Source organism: Eriocheir sinensis, chromosome 13 (assembly GCF_024679095.1).
Source record: "Eriocheir sinensis breed Jianghai 21 chromosome 13, ASM2467909v1, whole genome shotgun sequence".
Taxonomy (NCBI): domain Eukaryota; kingdom Metazoa; phylum Arthropoda; class Malacostraca; order Decapoda; family Varunidae; genus Eriocheir; species Eriocheir sinensis.
The window spans coordinates 12,574,263-12,591,479 of NC_066521.1; the positions used below are offsets into that span (position 1 = coordinate 12,574,263).

Below are 17,217 nucleotides of genomic sequence, written 5' to 3' on the forward strand. Positions count from 1 at the left end.
TTTAAGGGGCGCTCGACCCAATTACTGCCCACAACTTGTTGGCAGGTAAAAAGGTGCCTCGCATATTTTTAGTCCATTATTATACTTCCTCGGGAGGTTAAGCAGAACTGCAGCCTTGTCAGACCAGACTCCAGAAACTAAAGCTAGTTCCTGTCACTAATATCTACAGCATGCATGTATCATCCAATGCCGGACATAAAACATCTATATTCGCTCTAAGTTATTTAAAAAAAAAAATAACATGTTTAATGTTATAAACCCAGAATTGGGTTTAGGTTACCTGAGGGTAAATGGAGCGCCTGAATCATTTGTTTGGTGTAAACAAACATGATTGACAGCCACAAAGCTTTGTATAGTCCTAAAAATCTAGCTATACGGCAAGGACGGCAAGGGCGACTGTCAACATTTTAGTGTGCAACAGTAAGCGTGAGCAGTCGTTGTGTGACCTACACGTGTTCCTCGCTCACATGCACACCACTCTTTTCAACCTATTTTTCAGGGTTTCCAGCACATATCTATGTCTCAGTATTAACCAACCACCATTACCTACCGTTTCGGGTAATCTGACAACACCCGGGGGCCATGACCAACAGCACAATATGATCAAAGCAGAAATTCTGCTTTGATCATATTGTGCTGTTGGTCAGGTCCCGGGTGTTGTAACTGTTACCCAAGTGCAGAAATGAGTATCAATATGGCCGTCGCCACCGTGACGTGAACCCTTGGAGGATCTATTCTTCCTCCAAGCGTGAACCCAGCTCAGCCTCAACAGCCCTCCCTCCCCAGCAGACCACTCGGTTCTGCTGAGCCATCATTGTCTGTGTCCGGGATGGGGTGAACAGCCCAGATCACGGGAAGCAGGACCCAGAAACGCTTCAGGCTGTGGAAGAGGCTATATGGCAGAGGAGTGTCGAAACCTCTCCTCCCAAAATTGACCTCGTTTGGCCATTCTTCTGAACTATTTTTTTATAGGGGCAGCGTTTAGCAGGCTTTTTTTTCTCAATATTATATTTTTTTTGCTCTTGAGCTGCTTCCTTTACTGCAAAAAAATAAATAAAAACTAAGAATATGCACCACGCGTAGAGGGCCGCCATGGAAGCCTACCACAACTACCTTCAAACTAATATCACTGCCGCCACTACTGTTACCGAAGGCTGATGAAATGAAAGTTGGCTTATTGAAGTACCTCAGGGCTTTACCTCATCCGCGTAGGTAGATCAGGGACGTACCTTTTCCTGGCAAGGGGAGCACGACACAAACACCTTGCCAATCTCCGTCTCGCCGCGCTGAAGGATCAACAAGTTTTCTTATTTTCAACGGGATTACAAAAAATATTTCGGGGATTGCAAAGACCCTCGGGAATACTAGGACTTCACAGGACAAGAAAAGGAAAACCCGTAATAAAAGGGAGATGATAATAATAAGAAAAATATGATACGGGAAGTCATTATGGATTCTTGGAACTGCAGTACAAGAAAATGAAAGGGAAAAACTGACACTGTAATACAAGAAAGTTCAAGCTAAAGTGCTCTCTCTCGGATCTTTCCTTAAAATGACAATTTTTTGGGAGAAAACAATAGGTAAAGTTATTCAACTTTAAAGTTATTTATTGAAATGCTTTCATTTTTCCTCTTTTCAGGTCAAAATCAGCACCTAACCCTAACTAACTAACCTAAACTACTAAACCTAAATCAAAGTAATGCATAGGAAATAAATAACTTTAAGTTGAATAACTTTTTATCTATCCATTTTCAAAAACCAATGTTATTTTCTGATTCTACGTAAAAAAATACATTGGAAAAAAAAAAAAAAAAAAAAAAGTCGATAGTTCGTATAACCGGAAAGACCCTCTCTCTCTCTCTCTCTCCTGTATTTACTTATCTTCCATCAATCTATATTTTCTATTCCTATTTATCTATAAAGTCTATTTGTCTCTTCATATCTAACCCTTCCGTAAACATCTCTCTCTCTCTCTCCTGTATTTACTGATCTTCCCATCAATCTATCTTTTCTATTCCTATTTATCTATCTAGTTTATTTGTCTCTTCATATCTAACCCTTCCGTATGCATCTCTCTCTCTCTCAACCCTCCCCTCATATTTTCCCCTCTATTGCCTTCCTCAATGACGCCCTCTTGATGGGTGAAGGGAGAGGAATGAGGGGACGGCTAAAATGGACTAATATAAAAGAGAAGTGGTCCGGGGTGTGATGGAGAGGGAGGAAGGGAAGGGGACGTATTTCTGCGCTTTTTGTTATCCAGGTTTTATCTTTTGAGGATGGTTGACTCAGTTGTGGTTTTCCTTTTCCTGGTATTTTTTTTTTTCTAATGGTAGACTTCAAATGCCTTTTTTTTTCACTACCATCCTTTTTATCAACCTCCGTGTTCAAAGATGTTTACTACTGTGATTTTCCCTTTCCTCGTTTCCATCTTTTTGTACGGTTGACTTAGTTTTGATGCCTTCCTCTAAACATTTTTCGGTTTCTCATTTACTACCATTCTTTACACTTCTTCCCTACCTCTTTGTTCACTTCCATCCTTTACACTACTATTAGATGATCTTAACCTTGAATTTCGTGTAGGATTCAAGAGTTATTGCTTTCTCAATTATTCCTCTTTTTCCTTCTTCCCTTTCTCTCCTTCCATCCATCTCTCTCATTTTCCCATATCATTCTCCCTCTTCCCTTCCTCCCTCTCCGTCTGTCTACCTTTCCCCACCACCATGTACCTATGCCTCAAAACTCGTTATAACTAACTGGTCTTCATGCCCTTGTGTTCCTAGTTATGAGACAGGGGTTGCTATGGTTAATACACCTCCAAACCTTGAGGACATGACAGATGAAATTTTCATATGTTTTATTTCGTGGCAAGAGCTGGGGATCCCCTGCTTAGCCGAGAATAGAGTGACTGGCAATTTTCTGCCATTGCTTCTTAATAACGTGTAGTGTTGTGACATTGAACATTCTCCATCAAGCATATATCATCAAACTTTAGAAAATTATAAAACCACAGTAATTGTCAATGAATTAAATGTTTCGTCATCACAGTCCAACTCAAAACTCATTCATGTAACATTCTGAGAATTATAAAACATTCTTCATCAGTTCACCATCAGACTGGAATATTCACAGACATGACTAGTACATATCTTGTCTGAAGAAACTTAATATGCAGTGATACCAAAAACAAATTCATGGTAAGTCGTTTATAAAAGAAATTAAAATGAATACAAGACTTCAGACAGGAAAATAAGACAGAACTTCCTCAATATTGTTATCACAGTTGATTACTCAGTCCTTCACTCTCCTTCAGAGCCTTACGGGGCTTACATTTTTCGGGAACATGAGACAAGAACGTGCTAAAACTAATACTTTGACAGGAATGGCTGCATCAGCTGTAAGGGCAGGTGGGCCCCCAACAGTTGCCTGCAGGGGACTGCGTTGTCCCGAGCGAAGCCACCAACAATGGTCAGTGGCGTGCCAAACAGACTTACTAATCCAGATTCGGCACGAAGAGCACCACCACGCCCTGTAAGGGTTCTAAGACCACCCTTGACAGCTCCGCACGCCCAAGCTCACCACTGAAATTGAGGATTTAGGAATTAACCACTTAATTCTTGAACTGCTGACCACCTAAAATTTTTTGTCTGCTGATATGATTAACAGCTAAAAGCTATGAATGATTACCATTACTAGTTACTCTTTTAGATTTATTTTATCAAAAAAATCAAAGCAATGTTCTTTAACAACCACTGCATGAGTAAAATACCTGAAGCTTCGAATAATCAGCTAACAACCCCCATGGTCTCCTACATTACATAACAATTACCCTATAACAAAATAAATTAGGACTGGAAAACAGAATGTTATATTACCCCGTGTAATTGCCATTAGATATTTTGATTCGCATATCTCCTTTCTCCGGCACCCCCGCGATGCTCTGGAAGTCCACCTCTGTGCTGTTGCTGGGGTGGAAGTTCACCGCCACAGCACACCCAGGCGTCCCCTTCATTACTCTGAGGGTGAAGGGGCGGGGAGGGTGAGCGAGGCTCATCTCATGGTGTGGGGGAAAAGCAATGAAATGGAAGTGGTGTTTGTTGATTAGATGTGACAATATATGTAGGTAAAAAAGATAGCTACTTGATATTTGTAGATTGATGATAAGATGCAATAATATGAAGGTATAAATGGTACTTAATACAAAAAATATAGGAATAAGAACAAAGTGCCAAGAAGAAGGAAAAAAGGCGAGATATGAATGTTGTTCTGCCACTGAAAATGTCATGAAGTTGATAACATTTGGCACACTATTCAGGTGATTAAAAAAAAAAAAAAAATAATAATAATAATAATAATAATAATAATAATAATAATAAATTATCTTCTTTGCACCTCATACAAATCTGGTCCTACTTTAAAACACTAACAAGCCTAAGCTGCAGCAAGAATTCAAATACCTTCCTAAACAATGACTGGCAGATCATTCAGTAGCATGCATTAAAATAACTTCTCATTCACGTGGTGGAGAATGAAGAAAATATATAAATCAAACTTTAACCACTAGGACATGACCATGAGGAGAGGACCACACTCATAAATCTGATGCATGATATGGTAGTGGACTGCACCAAAGATTCTTACGCACCATAAATATATCTTCGGTAATACCCCCAGACAACAAAAGGTGGGCAAGTAAGCTTAGTTTTGCCCTGGCCACACCTGTGCTTCAGATTCAACAAACATGTCTTGAGAAATATCAAATTACAATGAAATGGGAAGGGTGAGTAAGCTTAGTTATGCTGGAAGAAGCTGGTTTTGGGAACCATGCTGAGGATATTTTTCCTAAACACTGCACTGCATCGAGTGCTGATCAAAAGTTACCCATCCACTTACACATGGCAACTACAAGGTACATCCACTACAAAGGAACTCATACCCTTGTTCTCAAAACTTGTATAAAATTGTAAATATACTGAAGCTTATGGTGGTGCTATTCTAGAACCCCCCTCATAGCTGTGCCACTAGCTGGGTATTTTTTATATATTTAGGGAACCAACCCAGGCATTAAGTCATGTGACACAAGCAGGATTATGCTGAAACATGCCTAGAACTAGAGATGAAGTTATTCTCCAGTAGCAAGCAAACTGGGCACGAAGTTAAAACAGCATCTATAACAAAAATAATGAGCAATGATCGTGACTTACGGCATCCTGGTTGCAAGAAAGACAATAGCATCTGTCAATAGTGATCAATAACTATCCTAAAGTGCTATGTGGAAACCTATAATATAAGAACCCAAATCCTGGTTTCCAAATTGAAACCCAGCCAACAGAACATTTATTTTTATTGTTCTAGGAAAATATTTCCCTAAGTCTCCATTTGATAGAGGTACTGAGGGGGTGAGGACAGAGGAGGCAGATGAAATGTGATTAAGAGACTTCAATCCTGTGTGTGACATTTAGCAGCACCTGACTCCTTGTCCCTTAGAATAATAAACTGATCACGAACCATTCATTACTTTTTTCTTTATACAATCTCCATCCAATTCAACAGATATTAGAAAAACTAAATACTTCAACCTTAAGAACATGAGCTGAAGGCAAAAGAGGAATTAAGTTTAGGCAAAAACAGTCGACTCACCTGGCGAAGGCTATGACATCCTCTGAGGTGCTGTTGACAAAGGTCATGTCGCCAACCTGGACTGACTCCTTCCCCCTGAACTCTGAGAGGGACTTAATGAATCCTTTCTCTGCATTGAAGTAATCTGTCTGAATGCCTTGCAGGAGGGGAGTCCCTGGCACCAGGAACAGGGTCATAGTCACCAACTTGGCCTTGGCTTTACTGTCAGGGTCAGAGGTCGCCTCAGCCAACCTCGGATTGAACTGTGGGAGAAGAGAAAGTGCAAGTCATGAGCTATAGAAAATAAGGGAATCTAATCACCACGTTCTGCAGCAATTGCCTAACAACCACTTATAACTGGACTGTTTTACGTGCAGATTAATTCAAGAAATTTAGAAGAGAGGAAAGTCAATGAACAAGAAACCCTCCCAATACTATTGCAGTCAATTTAGTTTAATATGAGGAGCAAATTCAGGCAACTACACAGAAGATGGAGATACAAAATAAGTAAAGCAATATTAGAAGTTGAAGAACAGGTAGCTGGAAACAGCAGTAGCAAACTAACAGCAGAAACAAAAGATCTCATAAAATAGCACAAAAACATGAGTGATGATTAGAAAATAAGGGACAGTTAAGATATCTGCCAAAACTTGACAAGAGGAAAGTTATACACATCCATAAACTCAATTTGGACAAGATCAAAGAATCACTACAGAATGGCAGAAGTAGGTCAACAACTAGAAGACTGGGAATTAGCAAAAAGCTGTAGTTTGCTAGAAAAGATATAATGGCAATGTCACAAATAATATGGAGCAAATAGTCAAGAGCTGCTGAAAAACTCTATACCAAATTGTACAGAAATCAGAATGAGCAAGATGGTGAAGTGGAGTGAGTATATAAAGGAATGAACATGCGTAAAACAAATGATAAATATAAAGCTGACTGCATAATTAACTCCTTAGAAATGCAATTCCTCCGCTGTATTATCCTCTCTAGCTGCAGCAAGGGCCTGATTTTTCAAGTCTCAATAAGATAAATTTTGGTCTTAAGTTTCAAGCTTGATTTTGCACATGATAGAATACATGTTTCACTTGTATGTAATATATATGAAGTGCGGTGACTATGCCTGATGAACAAGCCTCCCATAACCCACTTAGCCAGTGGGGTACCTCTTTGGCTGACTCAGTAAGGAGTGGCCCTCTCGTCACGTTGATCGTGGGTTCAATCCCAGGCACCCGGCGAATACCCTCTCCTGATCTTGATTAATTTCTTGTGTGTTTTGATACACACAGAGGTCGTGTTGGATAATAGAAAAAAGAGAAAATACAGCTCTCGGGGCACGACAGTGGTGGCATAGCAGTGGGCATCCTCTCCTGCAATTCTGTTGAGTTTCCCCGAAGGGGTAACAGGTAGGATGGCCCATGCTCTCCGAGGGTAATAGAAAATGGAAAGTGCTGGAGGTATGTCTCTACGGGGACAGTGTGAAATAGTGCACCAAAATGGGTCACAGTCTAAAGGTCTCAACACACAGAAATTAATCTACATAGAGGGGAAAGTCGTGTAGTGCGGCGACTATGCCTGATGAGCGAGCCTCCCATAACCCACTTAGCCAGTGGGGTACCTCTTTGGCCGACTCAGTAAGGAGTGGCTCTCCTGTCACGTTGGTCGTGGGTTCAATCCCAGGCAGCCGGCGAATACCCTCTCCTGATCTTGATTAATTTCTCGTGCGTTTCGATAAACGCAGAGGGCATGTTGGGAAATAGAGGAAATAGAAAATATGCTCTCGGGGCATGACATATATACTGTACGATGGAGTGTTAAAAAGGCTCAGGATGAGGAGGGACTGTGATGGGGTAAGCAGTAGTAGCAGATACATACAGTTAAGTGGAGAGATTAAATTAGAACATATGCTGAAGCAGGACAAAATACACTAACACACATGAGAAAGATGGAGGAAACTATGAAAAACCTTTATGATACAGTGTACAACTTGTGCCTGAAAATGATGATGAACTTATTGTCAACTTTTGTTAGACGAGAACGGTCAAATTTCCTAGATTATGTTCAATGATGCAAACATTACAAGATACTTTAATACACCACTGCCACACACCTTGTAGTAGGCCCAGTTGTCAATGTGCTGGTCAAGGAAATACTTGAACAACTCAGGAGTGAAGGTATTCAGCTCGCGATTGACGTCTGTCGCTCCATACACCACGGCTCTGTAGAGGCAAGGGTGCAGGATGCATCAACTTGGTGGCTCCACACAACACTTCTCATCAACTTATCAAAACAAAAGAACTCAGATAACAAAATGAAACATGTGAGAGCAGGTCCCTTATCGAGACAAAAGAACTCAGATAACAAAATTAAAAATGTGAGAGCAGGTGACTTATCAAAAGAACTTTCACGGCAAAATAAAATGAGCAAGAGTGAGAGGAGGTCACTCAATGGATACGAGAATGAGAATCCCTAGCCTCAAGATTAAGTGTCATTGTGTTGCAAGGTTACAGTTGATGAACAAATAGACCCAAGTCCATATTTTTAAGTGTATCAGCTCCTCAGTTTGCCCGTTTGAAAAGCCTCTCATGGAGGTTGCTGGGGTTCTCATGGCCTGTTTTGTGATCCTACTGATAGTTTTACAGCCTCTCCACCTTGAACGGGAAAAGTCACCCATGAAAGCAGCTTGTCTTTTTTGTGGCCTTGAGAAATAGTAGTAGATGGAGCTCGGTACATTTAATAATATGGACCCCACCCAACAGTAGGACATAGGAAGCCCCCAACTCACCCATCCTCCTCGGCCAGCCCCTGAGTGATGGTGACCGTGGCATTCTTCAGTGTTTCATCCACATTCTCGTCTTCCACCAGGTACCCAAGCACTCCACGACTGTTCCAGGTGGTGCTGAAGATCTCCTGATGAGAGGGAAAAAATGGGGTTATTTTTTTTTTCATTATTTTTATTTTTTTTATTTATAAATTTTTTTGGGGTGTGTATTTGCCTAGTTGTGACATACGGGAAAAGTGCTACACTCGCGCTGTCCTGTCTCCACGTCCGCTCTTGTCCAACTTTTCCTTAAAATCATGAATGCTTCTTGCACAAACCGCCTCCTCTTCCAGCCTATTCCATAGCTCAATGCTTCTGTTTGGGAAGCTAAACTTTTTCACATCTCGCCTACACATGGTCGCCCTCAACTTCTTTCCATGTCCTCTTGTTTCTCGCTCGTTCCACACACACAGGTCCTCTCCGTCCAAATGCTCCACTCCGCTCGCCACCCTGTACACCTATCAGGTCTCCTCTTTTTCTTCTTCTCTCCAGGGCTGTGAGCCCCATGCTATTGAGTCTCTCCTCATAAGTCCGATCTCTAAGTTTCGGTACCATCTTAGTTGCCACTCTCTGCACTCTTTCCAGCTTTCTTATGTTCTCCTTTTCGTGAGGAGACCAGACCACTGCTGCATACTCCAACCTTGGCCTTATCATTGTAACTATTATTTTCTTCACCATCTCCTCTTCCAAATACACAAATGCCGTCCTTATGTTCCTCAACAAATTCATAGTTTGTCCCGTTATCCTGTTGATGTGTTTGTCCGGTAACATGTTCTCTGAGACAGTCACTCCCAAATCTTTTTCTTCCACTCCTCTGCATATTATCTTACTTCCAATCTTATAATCATATTCACATCTTCTTCCACTCCTACCAAACTAATTTTTTAAAATTTCCCAAGGTTGAACTCCATCTGCCATGTACCACTCCACTCCCATATTTTATCCAGATCCCTCTGCAATGCCTCACAGTCCTTCACATAGTGTGTGTGTGTGTGTGTATGCATTCAGGATTTCAGTCATGCTCATATTGTCCTGTCTCAAAATCAATAACAATCCAATTTCACTTTACACTTATGAATATTCATTTAAATTATAAAATTCTGGAGTTATTCTGTTCCATTTGTCAATAGTTCTATATGGGATACTGAATTTTTGGTCTATTTTTCATCCACTTTTTTCAACTTTATCCTTTAATCCTTCAAATGTCATATACTGACTAATGATTGGGAGCAGCGAGTAGCGGGCTTTTTTTTATTATTGTTTTATTTTTTTGTGTGCCCTTGAGCTGTCTCCTTTATTGTAACAAAAAAATAATAATAAAAAAAAAAAAAAAATAAATAAAAAAAACGACCCTGAGACCCAGGTAAGAATTTTGAAGACCTTGAGCTAAGGTGATAGGGTGACCCCTTTGGCTCATTGCCAGAGTCTGCCTCGTATCTCAAAGGCCTATGTCCAAATTTCAGGTGGGTTGTTAGGAAGATTTATCCTGAATAGATTAGTTTCTCATATGCTTCAAAAAGTTAAGCTCCCCCATGACTATCAGGGGTAACAGGCACTGGACTGAACATGCTGAGAGGGAGGGCCAAAACAAAGTTGGACGGCATGACCACTCCCTTGAAGGAAGTTCCCATGAGGGAACACATTGTAGGAGATACAAATGTTCATCACAAAAAAGATGCAGATAATTGAGCAGAAAGAGAAACTCTTGAACAGGTACTCACAGTAAGCTTGTCAAGGAGACCCTCATTGGAGAAGTCCAGCGTTCTTGTGCCGGGGATGAAGAAGTCTGAGAAGGAGGTGTTGGTGACCCAAACGTTGTTTTGATCCACAGTGGACGGCACAAAGTCAGTCACCACGTGCAGGTTAGCTTCATTGGCAGCCTGTGTGGGATGGCAAGAAATTATTAAAAATAGTTATTTCATATTACCCAAATTATTCAGTGCTATAATTATATGAGCTCCATCATACATGATTATAACACTGAATTTGCAAGTTTAGTGGCTACATTCAACTATACTTAACAACAAATCTCTACTTCTACACTTGAGAAAGCTTCAGGGTAGTAAGTCATCAGATATAAGATAAGTCACACACAGTGAAAAAATGTTTGTCCTTCAGACTTTAGGGTATACAGTTGAATGACATGCTTGATCAAAGGTCGAATCTTGAAATAACAAGACTGGCCAGACGCACCTTCAGCACAGCCAACACATCCGTATTGTCGTAGATACGATTCAGTTTCTCAAAGTCTTGACCACTGATCAAATCTTCCAGGTACACAGTGGTCACTCCCAGCTCCTTGGCCATCATTACCACATCTGTTGGGGAATGAGAAGTAAAATCACTGCCTGATAGGAGGGATATGGAGACAAGCAAAATATATGCAAACCAAAGAATATTACACTCCAAACAACGCTTCATTATGTTATCTTATTACATAGAAGTATAGTGTTGTGTGCCTTAAAACAAGCAGCTGAGTTTTGTTTTCCCTGCAGTGTAGTTACCAAACTCACCCTGAGGATCAAATGTTCCATCACCGTTGGGATCCACAGGAACCTTCATATACAACTGGACCATGGCGGACTCCTGCACCCATTCTAGGGTCTCCTTGGGGGCACAGCGTGGGGCTTGAATGATGATGACGATGGCCATCACCAGCATGGCCAACCAGCCCCCCCTGACAACCAAACACAACAACTAAGGATAATGTTTGACCATAGTTATTTTCAACATCAGGCCCTACTTAACCCTTTCAATACGGTGACACAGATGTCGGCGTCACAGTATGGAAAGGGTTAAGAGGAATTGGAACAGGATTAATCCTCCGTACTGAAAGGGTTAATATGCTTTAATATCTAATATCCCATTACATGTCTTTTACTCCCACTTGTTAAAACAAGTGACTTGGAGGAAGCAAAAACTACTTCTTGACTAAGGTTAGACTTTCCTTATTCACAGATAAATAACAATAACAATGATAATAATAATGATAATAATAGTAATAATAAAAATGTTATTTCACTCAGGCATATGAAAACAATGAAAAAGCAAAGAAGTATAGAAGATATAACTTTGCATATGGATAGGGGCACTAAATCTAATGAAAATGGTAACCACTCACCAGAAGATGAAGAAGAGCACCCAGCGCAGCCGCACCCAGAAGGGGTCATCGGCATACTTCATGAGCTCATTCTTGGTGAGGCCGCTGAAGGTCGGGCCATCGGAAATATCAATCTTGGCATCTCCATTGGGAGGGTTGCTGGAGAATTTCACTTGCTGGTAGGAGAGGAAGGAAATGGTGATACAGTGCTGCTGACAAATCAATGCTGATAACAATATTCTATCTTGGCAGGTTTACTTTTTTCTGTATATTCATAGTGAAACATTCCTAATGGATCTACCAAAGACTTAACTGGAAGAAGAGTAAAAATGTTTGTCAGCCTGTCATCTATTAGATTTCTTCACTACAACTTAAGAGAAAAGAGATCAAAAGATGAACAAATTTTATTTTTTATAAGACATGTTATATCAACTTTCAGACCAATTGTATGGTAATTTGGTAAATACAGTGGTACCTCGTGATTCAAACAATTGGTTCATTTGGGCTGTTCAATTAGGAAGCAATTCATCCCATTGAAATTAATGTAGAAAAAATTAATCCATTCCAGGCACCAAAGTCCTCATATTTTTTTTACATTTTTATGGGTTTATGTTGTGCCCTGTGGCCAAATCACTCAAATATTGTCAACCAGATATATATTGTCAACTAAATATTGCTAACACATGTAAATGCATTTTGTGGGGGGAAATGGAGGAGAGGGAACGGAAGGACATAGACGTAAGATCATGGAAAATATCCCACTGATTCACCAGCGCTTCGCACAGATTTCCCGGAGTAAAATATTGAAAGGCCATCCTCCAGGAGATGGGCCTTGTGTGTGTGTGTGAGAGAGAGAGATTTACATAGATTACATAGAAAATCAGACCACACAGACCCCATGGTCAAAACTAGGTGGTCTGTCCTTAAACCTAAGTGATTTTACATTAATCAGAAGGCTCCAAAACGTTGCATTTCTACTCTAGTTGATATTAAGTTGAAGGAAGTGACGGTCGAGCTTTTTTTTGAAGGAGTCAATCGTGTTACACTGGACCACTGATGGTGGGAGCTTATTCCATTCTTGCACTACAACGTTGGTGAAGAAAAATTTGGTGCAGTCTGAATTTACTTGTCTACATCTGAGTTTTACGCCATTGTTCCTCGTGCGCAAAATGTCATCGATCATAAACAATGTTGATCTGTTTACATTCGTGAAACCATTAAGTATTTTAAAACATTCGATCAGTTTTCCTCGGAGGCGACGTTTCTCGAGAGAACATGTTAAGGGTGGAAAGCCTTTCTTCGTAGGATTTGTTGCGCAAGGAAGGGATCATTTTCGTTGCCCGACACTGAACACCTTCTAATTTAGCAATGTCCTCTGCATGGTGGGGAGACCAAAACTGTACCGCATATTCCAAGTGGGGTCTGACTAAACTATTGTAGAGTGGGAGTATTACATCTTTATTCTTGAATAAAAAGTTTCTTTTAATGAAGCCCAACATTCTGTTCGCTTTATTTGCTGCATCGATGCATTGCTGTGAGAATTTGAGGTTTGACGCGATTTTGACCCCCAAGTCCTTGGCGCATTGAACGCTTTTGAGTTTAACGCTGCGCATTTCATAATCGAACTTTTTATTCCTCGTTCCAACTTGAAGGACCTGGCACTTGTCTATGTTAAAGGGCATCTCCCATCTATCCGACCAAACTGAAATTTTGTGCAAATCCTCTTGGAGGCTTTGCCTGTCTTCGTCAGTGAGAACCGAGTTACCAATCTTTGTGTAGTCTGCAAATTTACTAATGCGATTATTGAGTCCAACATCCACGTCGTTGATGTAAATAATGAAGGGCACTGGGCCAAGAACCAAGCCCTGAGGGACGCCACTAGTGACCGGCGCCCATTCTGAGTTGAATCCGTCAATCACTACTCTTTGTTGTCTGTTGCTCAACCAATTCGCGATCCATTGGTTTACTTGACCGTCAATACCTATTTGCTTTAATTTGTAAAGTAATTTATGATGTGGGACTTTATCAAACGCTTTCTGGAAATCAAGATAGACTACATCCAATGATTTGGTTACGTCATAAACAGTGAAGAGGTCGTTATAAAAGGTTAATAGGTTTGATAGGCAGGATCTTTTGTTACGGAAGCCATGTTGTGAGTCCCAATTAATGAGTGGCTTTCAAGGTAACTCACAATTTTGTCTCTAATTATGCTCTCAAGTAGCTTAACTACAACCGAAGTTAGACTATTGGTTCTGTAATTACCTGGTACTTTTTTGTCTCCTTTCTTAAAAATCGGTGTCACATTAGCCTTTTTCCAATCCAAAGGGACGATGCCTTGTCGCAAGGACATATTGAATATGGTTGTGAGGGAGGAGATTATTTCGCTCTTTGTTTCTTTGAGCAGAGTTGGATATACTTTGTCAGGTCCAGGACTTTTATTTGTTTTAAGTGACTGCAGGGCTTTAAGGACTTCATCGGGTTTTATTTCAAAGTTAGGCAATGCATGTTCGGGATTTACATTAATACTGGTGTTGGTGGCAGTGGTAGGAGGACTGTTAGTATTACACACCAAGGAAAAGTAATTGTTTAATAGATTTGCAACGTGTTGGCTGTCAGTCACTAGTGCACCGTCGCTGTTTGTTAAGGGTCCAATTCCACTTCTGATTGCCTTTCTGTTGTTTATGTAACTGAAGAAGGATTTCGGATTATTTTTACAATTGGCTGCAATATTTTCTTCATATCTACGCTTTGCCTGATGCACTAATCTGTTTATTCGTCGCCTGGCATCATTATAGAGTTTAATGTTTTCGGGCGTGCTTTGTTCTTCCTTTAACCTGTAAAACAATTTTCTCTCCTTGACTGAGTGTTTAATTTCGCTATTAAACAAAGGTGGGCTTTTATTAGTGTTAATTCGCTTCTCGCACAAGGGGACAAATGTGTCCTGCTGAGTGAGTAAGTGATTTTTAAAGCTTAGTCAGGTGTACTCTACATTGCCGTCATCTGATAGTTGCATATCTATTAGTTTTCGTCGGATTTCTACGAAGTTAGCTCTTTTGAAATTGGGCACCTTTACTTTATTTTCAGTCACCGAGAGAGAGAGAGAGAGAGAGAGAGAGAGAGCGAGCAGCCTCTCTCTCTCTCTCTCTCTCCCTCTCTCTCATACACACACACACAATCACATGCACACACACACACACACACCTACACAGACAGGTGGGATCAAGATACAAGGAGGGGGAGATGAGCACTTTGGTAAAAAAATATCAAGAACAACAAAGAGTGGCATTTAAAGCAGGGGAGTGTAAGCGTGACTGACGAGTGGCTTCCAGCGTTGCTAGGTCCACGTTTTTCCCGCACAATTGGGCTATTTTTCAAGGGAGTGTGCAGGAAAAAATGGCAGTTGCGGGTTGGCGGTTTTTGAGGCTGGAGTCCGCGGTATCACATTCACTGACCAGGCTACACTGGTGGCTTCGTCTGCAACTGTTTGTTTGTGTTCGAATTTCGACGCACATTCGAACTGGAGGACAAAATTTGTCTGATAAAAGTGTTCGAATTAGGAACTTTTCAAACTGAAAGGCTTTCGAATCACGAGGTTTCATTGAATGTGAATACTTTACAAAACAGCAGATTACAAGTCAACAGCCAGAAAAAAAATGCTACTGTAAATTAAGAGTCAATGAAGCATAGTTTATAGATGGTGCCACAAACTGAAGAAATACACAAATACTAAACATGGACTTCAGATGACATGCAAAAAATGCTCTTCTGAGTTGTATGGCTTCAGGAGTTTGCTTCTCTATCACTTCCTACTTCCTGAACACTATTTCTGCATCTCCAAACAGGAAGCATTAGCACACAATAGGTGATAGTAACCGAAACCTGATGATTATACCCAGTCCCATGCCACGGGTAGTTAAGGATATTAATTATTCCTGAATTACAAGTTTGCTAACAACTTAAAATGAAATAAGTTGAATCTCAATTGGACTGCCTATGGGATGAGGGAGAGGGAATATTACTCCATTACCTTCAAGAGTAACACTGACTCTATGCAAGTTTTGAATACACTAAAAACACCATTGCAATCTTTGGGTAGGCGGTGGCCGAGTGGTTAGCGTGCGGGCCCTGCATTCACTGCATGATGGATGACGTGGGTTCGCATCCACCGCTACCACCTGGGATTTTTCAGTCACCGCTGAATGGCTTAAGACTACCCACATGCTGTCCTGAAGACCACCCATCAACTCAGACTCTAGAGGAAACCGTCCAAGTGAATCAAGAACGAGCTCCGAGGGGCAGCAAGAGCCAAGAAAAGATGGTGCCACTATAAAACACTTGCCTGCGCCGTGACGGGCTGGGGCCAGCTACCATCCAGGCCCCTCAAAAAAACCTACCAGCGCTATAGCCTGACACATAAGAAGAAAAATCTAAATTATGCCACACCAAGGTTACATTTCAAGGTGTTATATAAGGCAAAATAGCACAGAATACAGCCGGAATGCCATAGGGGAGATATTGACATGAGGTGATAAGCATATGGGTAAGCTGGGGGTACACGCTAAGGCTGCGCTAACGCCTCGGTGCTCATCTCCGTCGCATTTGCCCTTGAGCTGTGGTGGGGCCGCGGCGAGACGCAAAATGGTGCACGCAAACATTACCCAAACTTTCTACTGAATAACCAAAGAAATGCTTCCACACGAGAGAGAGAGAGAGAGAGAGAGAGAGAGAGAGAGAGAGAGAGAGAGAGAGAGAGAAAAAAAATATGGATGAAGGGGAGAAGAGACGAAAAATGCTATAATGGAAGAAGGGAAGGAAACAAAAATACGAAGGAAAATGAAGATGGAAGGAATGAAGGTGGATGAGAGAGAGAGAGAGAGAGAGAGAGAGAGAGAGAGAGAGAGAGAGAGAGAGAGACGAAAATCGATATAAGGCCAGAAATACGAAAGGAAGGTGGATGAGAGAGAAATACGAAAATGAATGGAGAAAGAAAGAAAGAGGGGAAGAAAAAGAGAAAATAATTACGTAAGAGAAAACCTCACCCCTGCCTCGTCGGTGAGAGGGACTTTGGTGCCATCCTCCTGCGGCGCCATCTCGTTGTTTGCGGGGCCGTGGGAGAGCCCGTTCTTCTCCTCAGTCATGGTCTCGTATTTGGCAAGCTTGCAGGCCTAAAAATAATCCGTTTAGGCGATGAGGTCAGGGTAGGGCTTCGTGCCAAGTCCTTGTGCTGGCGAGGCGCTCGGTGCAATGGAGGGCCAGCTGCTGATCTTGCTGTGCCACGCCCGCTGTTCCCTTCACCTCCCCTCCTCATTTCGCCTCGTTCTATTCAGGGTTATTTCTGCATTATATTAGGGCTTTGATTAGTCTTTTCAAGGTAGATTTAACGCAGGAATGTGGTAAATGGTTAAAGGTATATGGAAACGGGTGTCATTGGAATGTCAGGGCAATTTAAGTTAATTTCCTTTACCTCCCCTAACTCCCTCATTTTACCTTTATTCTGGGTTATTTCTGCATCATTTCGTGCTTGGATTAGTCTTTTGAGGGTAGATATAACGCAGGAATATGGTAAATGGTTATAGGTGTATGGAAACGATCGAGTGTCTTTGGAATCCATGGCAATTATATTAAAAGTAATGAAATCCACTGATATATTATTTCCTGAGTGCTTTTTCAACTAAAT

At 41.2% G+C, this 17,217-nt stretch overlaps 1 protein-coding gene and 1 long non-coding RNA gene across 2 annotated transcripts in view; both read right to left on the bottom strand.

The window, feature by feature from the left end:
* Positions 1-1,535, bottom strand: part of LOC126998008 (uncharacterized) — an 83,409-nt gene extending 81,874 nt beyond the window's left edge. The window contains exon 1 of the long non-coding RNA XR_007752598.1: positions 1,230-1,535. This is a non-coding gene — a long non-coding RNA (uncharacterized LOC126998008). The remainder of the gene's footprint in view (positions 1-1,229) is intronic.
* A 1,307-nt stretch (positions 1,536-2,842) lies between these two features.
* LOC126998009 (4F2 cell-surface antigen heavy chain-like) lies at positions 2,843-16,804 on the bottom strand. The gene is made up of 10 exons (XM_050859288.1): positions 16,580-16,804; positions 11,562-11,716; positions 10,954-11,117; positions 10,634-10,758; positions 10,162-10,320; positions 8,405-8,529; positions 7,730-7,838; positions 5,638-5,879; positions 3,873-4,013; positions 2,843-3,578 (listed from the first exon to the last, which is right to left on the bottom strand). The coding sequence occupies exons 1-10, from the start codon at positions 16,676-16,678 to the stop codon at positions 3,491-3,493; spliced, it is 1,407 nt and encodes a 468-aa protein (XP_050715245.1). The 5' UTR covers positions 16,679-16,804; the 3' UTR covers positions 2,843-3,490.
* Positions 16,805-17,217: the final 413 nt, after the last annotated feature.

Coding starts and splice junctions, on each gene's coding strand:
- LOC126998009 (XM_050859288.1), bottom strand. CDS start 16,678: ATGACTGAGGAGAAGAACGGGCTCTCCCACGGCCCCGCAAACAACGAG. Junction 10,759..10,953: donor TGGAACATTTGATCCTCAGG/GTGAGTTTGGTA, acceptor ATTCCCCAACAG/ATGTGGTAATGATGGCCAAG. Junction 4,014..5,637: donor GATGTCATAGCCTTCGCCAG/GTGAGTCGACTG, acceptor CTTCACCCTCAG/AGTAATGAAGGGGACGCCTG.